Source organism: Mandrillus leucophaeus, unplaced genomic scaffold (assembly GCF_000951045.1).
Source record: "Mandrillus leucophaeus isolate KB7577 unplaced genomic scaffold, Mleu.le_1.0 Scaffold170, whole genome shotgun sequence".
NCBI classification, from domain to species: domain Eukaryota; kingdom Metazoa; phylum Chordata; class Mammalia; order Primates; family Cercopithecidae; genus Mandrillus; species Mandrillus leucophaeus.
In genome coordinates, this window is record NW_012101699.1 from 355589 (window position 1) to 365142 (window position 9554).

At 63.0% G+C, this 9554-nt stretch overlaps 1 protein-coding gene across 1 annotated transcript in view; it reads left to right on the forward strand.

The window, feature by feature from the left end:
• The window catches only part of FLT4 (fms-related tyrosine kinase 4), a 40952-nt gene that overhangs the window by 11170 nt on the left and 20228 nt on the right, over positions 1-9554 (forward strand). Inside the window, exons 9-24 of the mRNA XM_011976886.1 lie at positions 401-509; positions 1306-1668; positions 1958-2104; positions 2203-2334; positions 2506-2612; positions 2910-3045; positions 3480-3584; positions 3901-4014; positions 4181-4269; positions 4370-4517; positions 4947-5041; positions 5438-5560; positions 6648-6759; positions 7622-7721; positions 8121-8226; positions 9138-9286. Of these exons, the coding sequence (XP_011832276.1) occupies positions 401-509; positions 1306-1668; positions 1958-2104; positions 2203-2334; positions 2506-2612; positions 2910-3045; positions 3480-3584; positions 3901-4014; positions 4181-4269; positions 4370-4517; positions 4947-5041; positions 5438-5560; positions 6648-6759; positions 7622-7721; positions 8121-8226; positions 9138-9286 (2135 nt within the window). The remainder of the gene's footprint in view (positions 1-400; positions 510-1305; positions 1669-1957; positions 2105-2202; positions 2335-2505; positions 2613-2909; positions 3046-3479; positions 3585-3900; positions 4015-4180; positions 4270-4369; positions 4518-4946; positions 5042-5437; positions 5561-6647; positions 6760-7621; positions 7722-8120; positions 8227-9137; positions 9287-9554) is intronic.

The following is a 9554-nucleotide window of genomic DNA, read 5'->3' on the forward strand; positions in this document are numbered from 1 at the left end:
CCATCCAGAAGTGACTGGCCTTTGCTGTGACCACAGCCTGAATTCTCACCCTGGCTTGGACTGACCCTGGTGCCCCTCAGCATAGCCACAGACTGAGCCCAGTCCCGGCCAGAGGTCTCTCTGGTCCTGCCAAAGGCTGCCCTGTGACGTCACTGCAGCCTAGGCCAGCAGTCCCGTGCACTGTCCTTTGACTTTTCTGGGCAGCTGCCTCCCCCTGCTGCCCAAGGCCTTCTCTTCCCTGCCTCACCATCCCTGGTCCTGTGAGTTTCGGTCTTCTCCAGTCCAAAGCCTCAGTTTCCCCCATGACTGTGGTGGGCACAGCGACCTTCTTGCAGAAGGGGAGGGCCCAGGTTGGGAGAACTTGGGCAGGAAATGGATCCTTTTGCATGTGCTCTCCCAGACCGTGAGCAAGCTGGTGATCCAGAATGCCAACGTGTCCGCCATGTACAAGTGTGTGGTCTCCAACAAGGTGGGCCAGGATGAGCGGCTCATCTACTTCTATGTGACCAGTGAGTGACCAGACCATCGCGGGCAGGCCTGGGTACAGGGTCAGGAGGGGGCAGGTTTGGGCGCATTGAGTTTCTGGGGTCCGTGAGGAGAGAGATCCAAGGCCCACCAGTTGTAGACAGGAAAAATAGATTTGAGGGTTATCAGCATAGGGCCTGGGTGCTGGTGCACTGGGATGGAATGGTGTCCTTTGTCCCCAACCCTGAGGTTCCTCCCTCGAGGATGCCCTTGGCTCACTGCAGCTCCTCCTAGCTATACCCACTCCCACTCTCCCCTTCCCAAGCCCTGGGACCTTGTGACTGGTGTGAATTTTGCTCTGGGGAGAAGATCTGTGGCTTACTCAGATTTTCAAATGTGCTAGTGACCTCAGGAGAGCTGAGCCCAGGAGAAGACGCCACTGGGTCCCAGAGTGTAAATCAGGGCACCAGCAGAGAGATGGAGCCAGAGAACACTTGGGGGCTGGGGAGGCCACAGGAGCCTGACCAGAAGGGACCAGAGAGGCAAAAGGAAATGGGCGCATGGCACTGGGAAGAGCCAGGGAAGAAGACACTGTTTCAGGCTGAACATGGGGTGGGCCGTGGCAAGCTTCAGGAGAGAATGAGGGCTCAAGTCTCACTGAGTGGGGTCACAGAACTCCTGATGACCTGGGCTTCTCGGGGGTGGGGGCAAGCAGTCCAGCTGGGGCTCCTCCAGGAGAGAGAGAGAGAGAGGGAAGGAGGCAGGAGACCCCGGGGCGGCAGGTGGATGGGTGAGCAAACTCCCAGGGCAGTGTCACGGGCCTTCTTCCTCCCTCCACAGCCATCCCCGACGGCTTCAGCATCGAATCCAAGCCATCCGAGGAGCTACTAGAGGGCCAGCCCGTGCTCCTGAGCTGCCAAGCCGACAGCTACAAGTACGAGCACCTGCGCTGGTACCGCCTCAACCTGTCCACGCTGCACGATGCGCACGGGAACCCGCTGCTGCTCGACTGCAAGAACGTGCATCTGTTCGCCACCCCTCTGGCCGCCAGCCTGGAGGAGGTGGCGCCTGGGGCGCGCCACGCCACGCTCAGCCTGAGTATCCCCCGCGTCACGCCCGAGCATGAGGGCCACTATGTGTGCGAAGTGCAAGACCGGCGCAGCCATGACAAGCACTGCCACAAGAAGTACCTGTCGGTGCAGGGTGAGGCTGGCCGCGGGGAGGGCGGGGACTCGCTCTCTTCTAGCCGAAGCTGCCTCTGCTTTTGCCCCGGCGTGGCTCGCCCCTGGGACGTCTATTCACGGCCCTGGCCTGCAGGAGCGCCCCCTCCTAACTATCCGCCTCCCCCTGCGGAGACGCGCAGCGCTCCTGCCCGGCGCACAAACCCTGAGTCCGGCTTTCGGGGATCCTTCCCTCCCTCTGCTCCCAGCCCAAAGAGGGTCCTCCTGCTAAGTGCAACTCCACTTAGTTCCTTCTCAACCCCTGCCCCCAGCCCTGGAGGCCCCTCGGCTCACGCAGAACTTGACCGACCTCCTGGTGAACGTGAGCGACTCCCTGGAGATGCAGTGCTTGGTGGCCGGAGCGCACGCGCCCAGCATCGTGTGGTACAAAGACGAGAGGCTGCTGGAGGAAAAGTCTGGTAGGGAGGGTGGCCCGGGCGAAGGGCAGGTCCGGAGGCCCGCGAGGCCAACGACCCCAAACCCAGGTGGACCCGCCCCTCCACCCCACCCCCTGCAGGAGTCGACTTGGCGGACTCCAACCAGAAGCTGAGCATCCAGCGCGTGCGCGAGGAGGATGCGGGTCGCTATCTGTGCAGCGTGTGCAACGCCAAGGGCTGCGTCAACTCCTCCGCCAGCGTGGCCGTGGAAGGTCCGGCCTCACCCTGCACCCCTCAACCCCCTTCCTGCCCCCAGTCAGCGCCTTCTTGTGGCCACTGCGGGCAAGTCGTGCCCACCAGAAGCGGCGCTGCCTGCAGTGCACCCTCTGCCACACACACACACACACACACACACACACGCCGGCCCCTTTCTGCCCACGCAGGCTCTGAAGATAAGGGCAGCATGGAGATCGTGATCCTTGTCGGTACCGGGGTCATCGCTGTCTTCTTCTGGGTCCTCCTCCTCCTCATCTTCTGTAACATGAGGAGGGTGAGTGTCCCTCCCCTCTCCTGGTGGGGTCTCTCTCAGGACTCCCCCACCCTGGCCGCCCTTAAGATAAAGAATAAGGTGCCCGCCCTAGTTGACCTGGCAGCCTTGTCTCCTGGGTAGCCTCGCAGCCCTCCACCCTGGGCTCCAACCCCGCAGAGGTCTGCCTGTTACTCCGTCCCCTCCTTGACTGAGAGCCCCGCAGGACGTGCCATCTGTCCTGGGCAAAGTTCTGCCCCAGTCACAGTGGTACGGCCAAGTCAGTGAGCTGCCCCACTCCTCCCTGTCCCGTCCCCGCAGCCGGCCCACGCAGACATCAAGACGGGCTACCTGTCCATCATCATGGACCCCGGGGAGGTGCCTCTGGAGGAGCAATGCGAATACCTGTCCTACGACGCCAGCCAGTGGGAGTTCCCCCGAGAGCGGCTGCACCTGGGTGAGGCCAGCACCAGCCTGCCCAACCCACACCCCCTGCCCGGCGCACCTGCTGCAGGCTGGAGTTCCTGAATCCCTCCATTCTCGAAACTCCCACCAGGAAGTTCTGCCTGGCCTGACCTGCCCCTCTGGGCGTGGGTAACCAGAGCCTTAGCCAGGGTTCCCAGTTCCCAGGCTCCCCGAGGTCACCTGCTGCCACCCTGAGCAGGGTGGATCTGTCACACCTACCCGGGAGGATGCGCGGCTTCCTGTCCACCCTCTCCCTCTCTTCCCGCTGTGGCTCCCACGCTCTTCCTGTTTGGCAGAGAGGCTCCCCACGCTCCTCCTGCTGCCAGGCCTGTCCTCCTGGACCTCTGGACGGCGCTCCCCTGCTGCCCACCTGTCTCCACCCTCACCCCATACAGCTCACCTGCAACTTGCTCCCTGCCCCGACAGGGAGAGTGCTCGGCTACGGCGCCTTCGGGAAGGTGGTGGAAGCCTCTGCTTTCGGCATCAACAAGGGCAGCAGCTGTGACACCGTGGCCGTGAAAATGCTGAAAGGTGTGGGGTCTGCGGGCGAAAGGGGCAGCCTAGCTAGTGAGGAGCAGCAGCTCTGGGTGGGCCGGTGGCATGGCAACTCAGGAAGGGAAACTGAGGCTGGGAGCCAGTCTCATCCAAGATTCTACAGGGAGGCTGCGGGAGTCAGAGCCAAGGTACCACCCGAACCCCCTGCCTCAGTGGGGCCAGCAGGATGTCCTGGGGCCTTGGTACCCCTCCCCGTGCCCAGAGTGCTGGCTGTGCCTTAGCTAAGCAGCCCGTGGCGGGAAAGGGGGCCGTGCCCGGATTGGGGCCGACGCGAGGCCTGTGTCCCCTCCAGAGGGCGCCACAGCCAGCGAGCACCGCGCGCTGATGTCGGAGCTCAAGATCCTGATTCACATCGGGAACCACCTCAACGTGGTCAACCTCCTGGGGGCGTGCACCAAGCCCAAGGGTACGCAGCGGGGCGGCCCGCCGGGACGGCGAGACCCTGGGCTCAGGGCGCGGCCTGGGAGGCCCGCGGGGGCGCGGGTGCAAATGCGGAGCGCGGGTGCAAATGCGGAGCGCGCCCGCAGCGCGTCCCGGGTTCCGAACGCACGGCCTGCCCCGTCCCGCCGCAGGGCCCCTCATGGTGATCGTGGAGTACTGCAAGTACGGCAACCTCTCCAACTTCCTGCGCGCCAAGCGGGAGACCTTCAGCCCCTACGCAGTGAGTGCGCGGCCCGCCGGGCGCCACGGGCGGCAGGGGAGTGGAGGCGCCTCTGCCGTGGACACCTGGGCGCCCTCGAGCCAGCTTCATGCATCCGCAGGAGAAGTCTCCCGAGCAGCGCCGACGCATCCGCGCCATGGTGGAGCTGGCCAGGCTGGATCGGAGGCCAGGGAGCAGCGACAGGGTCCTCTTTGCTCGGTTCCCGAAGAACGAGGGCGGAGCGAGGCGAGCTTCTCCAGACCAAGACGGTTAGAGCCTGGCTTCTTCCCCTTTCCTAGTGCCTGACAGGCCCGGTTACATACCATGATCAGGCACCCTAGGGAAACCCAGCCTGGGGCCCTCGGTGGGGGCTTTCATGGGAGAGTGTGGAATGGGCTCTGCCTTAGGAAGGGAAGACACCTGGGGACAATTTTCACACAGGCGTTCCACGATTGACTGGGTCATCACAGGCTGAATAGGAAATTGCCCTGCAGACCAGGCAGGCAGTTGAGGGCCAAGCAGCAGGTGCCAAGCCCCACAGAGCAACAGTATTTACTGCTCTGGGAGTAGGACGTGGGTGTTCCGGAGGCTGAGGGGGCAGGAGAGGGGCTGAAATGCTTGTTAGCTGCTCCCTGGGGCTGGGTGGATGAAGGCGGTGGCGGAGGCGCCTCCTGAGCCCACCTCGCCCGGCTGTGCAGCTGAGGACCTGTGGCTGAGCCCGCTGACCATGGAAGATCTTGTCTGCTACAGCTTCCAGGTGGCCAGAGGGATGGAGTTCCTGGCTTCCCGAAAGGTGAGCTTCCTCTGAAGGCCCTGCAGATGGGGAAAGGGTGGTGCATCCCCACCAGTCACCAAGAAGTGCTTGGTTCAGACTTCACCCTGCAGGGGCTCTGAGGTCCATTAGCATCTCTCCCACTTTGCAGAGGAGGAAACTGCCCAAAGCAGGGACGTGGCCTCCCAAAGTCTCTTGGCTGGTCAGCAGCAGAGTCTGTCTGATCCACGACTTTCTCTGCTTCCCCACAATTCCACAAGCTGTCTCCATGATGAGTCCCGGAGATGGACAGAAATCCTTCCCCACAGGCAGGGCACCCCCACGGTCCCCGCTGCTTGGGCACCCTGGAGTTTTGGGTGTGGGTGTTACCCCAGGGGCCTGCACTGACAGCCCCCCTTGCACCTCCCTGCACCCCAGTGCATCCACAGAGACCTGGCTGCTCGGAACATTCTGCTGTCAGAAAGCGACGTGGTGAAGATCTGTGACTTTGGCCTTGCCCGGGACATCTACAAAGACCCTGATTACGTCCGCAAGGGCAGCGTGAGTGCAGGCCATTGAGGAGAGGGAATGTGGGGCGAAATAGGTGATGGGGTGGGACCACAGACTGCCTGTCCAGGAGAGGGAGTGATGGCACAGGGTGATGTGGGCTCCTTGGTTGGCCAGCCACCTGCCCAGCTGCTGGGGGACTCCCTGCCCCCAGGGGACCCTAGTGACCCCCCCCCACAACTTAGGCATCCTGGGGCAAGGAAGTGGAGATGGGAGTTGACAAGTGGGGCCCCAGTGCTCCGATTGGAGCTTGTGCTTTGCCCAGTGCCGTGGTCCATGCAGTGGGCCTTGACTCCCAGGGCCTGCCCTGTGGGGCCTGTGTGTGCAAGGCATTGCGTGGCGTCTGTCCTAGAGATGGACCAGCTTGGTGGAGTACATGGAACCCAGGAGGCGGAGCGTGTCTCATGAGTGGAGCTCAGGCAGGGCAGCAGGTGCCTGGATGAGCCTCCAAGGCGGGTCAGGGTTCCGCCCCTGGGAGAGGAAAGGTGTCAGAGAGAGGTGGAGGAGCAGGATGGGCCCAGGGCCTGGGCGTGATGGGCCATCCAGCCCAGTGTGGCTGCTGGTTGGAGGGAAGGATCAGGTGTGCACTTACAGAAACTCCCCTGACACCACAGGCTGGGAAGAGAGGGGAGTAGGGGTGCTGGGGTGGAGGTAGAGGCCAGTCCAGAAGGGCCCTGGCCCTCAGGGCCCCCAGGTAGAGACCATGAGAGGGAGACAGAGCTGGTGGCGGAGATGCCTCAGGAGCCCAGGAGGAGGGCGTCGGGAGTGATGGCCCAGCTTCTAGGGTAGGGACAGTGAGTAGATGGAACGTGCTTGTCAGGGGAGATGGTGAGAGTGTGCAGGGGTGCGTTTCATCAGGAGGCTGGGTTGGGGGTCTAGGGCTGGAAGAAGGCCTGCGGTCTCCCCCGATACCCCTCCCCTGAGACCTCAGGGAAAGAGGGGTCCCCGGCAGATCCAGGAGAACAGCAGCAGGGAGGCACCTTCCACCCAGGCAGAGGGCCCTGATAGGGGGTGCCAGAGCGCCTGGCCTCAGCCCTCTCCTCCTATCCACCGTGGGACATGCTTCCCTCCGCCTCCCCAGGCCCGGCTGCCACTGAAGTGGATGGCCCCTGAAAGCATCTTTGACAAGGTGTACACCACGCAGAGTGACGTGTGGTCCTTTGGGGTGCTGCTCTGGGAGATCTTCTCTCTGGGTGAGTGCAGGACGGGGTGCCGGTGGGGAGAGGAGGCGAGGTCACTGGTGGCAGGTTACATGACCAGCCCTGCTGGAGTAAGGGACTGGGCACCTGGAGGTATGTGCCAGGTCGTTCTGAAGCAGGGGCTTTGTGGGCCACCAAGAGCCCCCCACCTCTCCCCAGCCTGGCCCAGCCTCCGAGAGGACTTTGCCTCCAATGTGGGCCACCCTCTGTGGGATGCACGCTGAAGCCTGGGCCAGGGCTGAGCCTGTTCACGTGGCAGCCCCAGAGGGAACGCAGGGCCCAGTCTGCGGACGTGCCTACTGCAGGAGCTCCATGTGGGAGCGCAGGCCCCGCTGCAGGCATGATGAAGCCTCCAGGCCAGGGTAGGGCAGTGAACTTGAATAACTTAAAACGTCAGCAAGTGGCAACAGTGATACATGCTACTACGGAAACTAAAGGAGCAGGAAGAGTGTAGGAGGCGCGAGAGCTTGGGGCAGCCAGAGCGGCCCAAGGAGGGAGGTCATCGATCCAGGACTGGGAGCAGCAGGGCTGGCAGAGAGCATCAGAAGCAGTGAGAGGCGAGAGAGGATTTGTTGAAACTGACCACAGGCGGCTCCCCTGCCACGATGATCCGGTATCCATGATGTCTACCATGTTGCCAGTGCGTGGATGCTCTTGGCACCCCTAGCAAGCAGGCGGCACAGTCCTCTTTTAATCAGATGAAGAACTTGAACTGGGGAGGGCCGCGACCTGCCCGGGTCCGGGGTAGAGCAGGATGGGATGAGCCGTCTCCACCCCACCACGGGGATGGGGGAAGGGACAGACGGGGTGACTTGGGGGGGCTTGTTCCCCACCCACCTCCCCTTCTTGTTGTCAGGGGCCTCCCCATACCCTGGGGTGCAGATCAATGAGGAGTTCTGCCAGCGGCTGAGAGACGGCACGAGGATGAGGGCCCCGGAGCTGGCCACTCCTGCCATGTGAGCCTCCCCATGGCCCTGCAGGTGTTGGGGGCAGTAAGCATAGGGGGCGTGGGGATTGTGGCCTTGAGAAGGTGGCATCAGGGAAGCCAGGGCCAGTAGGACAGGCCTGGGCACCACCCTCAAGACACACGGGTAGTCTGTGGCATAGCTGCAACGGGCACCAGGAGGGAAGGCCGGGTGCTGTCGGAACAGACAGAACCGGGTGTTCAGGGAAAGCATCACCAGGAGGTGACGCTGGGCTAACACTTGAAGGAGGAACGAGGGTAGCCGGACAAGGGTGGGGCACGTGTCAGGAGGAGGGCAGAGTGGGTGAGAGGGCCCAGGAAGGCTGGGGGACTGAAGGTGCTGGGGCGGGGGTGGGGTGCACGCGGTCCAGCAGCCCACGTGATCCTGCAGACGCCGTATCATGCTGAACTGCTGGTCTGGAGACCCCAAGGCGAGACCTGCGTTCTCGGAGCTGGTGGAGATCCTGGGGGACCTGCTCCAGGGCGGGGGCCTGCAAGTGAGCCCCTTCCCCACCCTGTTCTACTGTGGCCTTTGGCCCCTGCCCTGGGTCCCTGGCCCCAGCTGCCCCTCCAAGCCCCTCTAGGCTCTGCCCACGTCTAGGCTTGGGTGGTGCGGTCCTGGGCCCCTACCCACACCTCGTCCCCACACCCTTGCATCTTTCTGTTGAGCACACGCCCACTGCACACCTACGCTGCCTGTTCCAGATGCTGTGTGGATAGTCAGAGCCTGTCCCTGCCCAAGGGGAATCCTAGGCTGGTCCCCACTGGCCTGTGAGGCAGCCCCATCTCGCTGGCATCATCATGATGCATTCCTTCAGCTGGTCCCGGTTCTGTCCCCCACTCCACTGAGCACAGGGACCCCTGACCTGTGTGTCCTGACGTCTCTCCCTCCCCACGTGGTGCTCCTCCAGGGTGGGGGATGGACCTGCTCGTGACCCAGCTCAAAGTGGGGCCTGGAGCAAGGACCCGGGAGCGGCCTGTTGCCCAGGCCTAGGGACTGGGATGGGTGCTGTGGCTCTAGTTCCATCCAGAGAAGGTAGGAAGTGCTGGCCCCAGTTCCTGAGGCTGCAGGCTCAGCCGGGGGCTGGAGGACAGATGATCCGGCCGAGCCCCGGCCTGCCCTACCTGCCTTATCCGTAAACGAGGTACCTGGAAGGGCCGTTGGGAGAATTTGGTGAGGTTGGCACAGCCGGCATTCTGCTACCTTGACCCCTTACCTGTCGTGACGGCTGAAGTGTGCTGGCTTCTGCACGAGCTCGATTCCTTCTTGGAGCACTCACGTGCCCGCATGGTCTGTTAGGACCCTATTTCAGGGCTCAGGAGCCCAAGCAGTCCCAAGTGCAGGGGCGAGGGCTGAGGGCAGCGACTGGTGGTTTCTGGCCCGGCTGCCTCTCCTGTTCCCCGCCAGGAGGAAGAGGAGGCCTGCATGGCCCCACGTGGCTCTCAGAGCTCAGAAGAGGGCAGCTTCTCGCAGGTGTCCACCGTGGCCCTACACATCGCCCAGGCTGACGCTGAGGACAGCCCACCAAGCCTGCAGCGCCACAGCCTGGCAGCCAGGTCAGCTGTCCTGTGGGTCCAGGAATGGGGTGGGAGAAAGCCATGTGGACAGGGTGCATTTTATCCCTCTGCGTCTTTGGGGGAAAGCAAATCATACGACGTCAGAGACCAGTGTGCACGAACCCAGAGCACAGAGCGGCTGTAAATGACCCACTGCAGGTCCCCTCCAAGGCCATGTGACCTGGCTGCGTGCTTGTTTTTGAGTCCTGTCCACCCACCAGTGTCCCCTCACCCCAACATCAAGGGTACTTCTTTTTCTTTTTTTTTT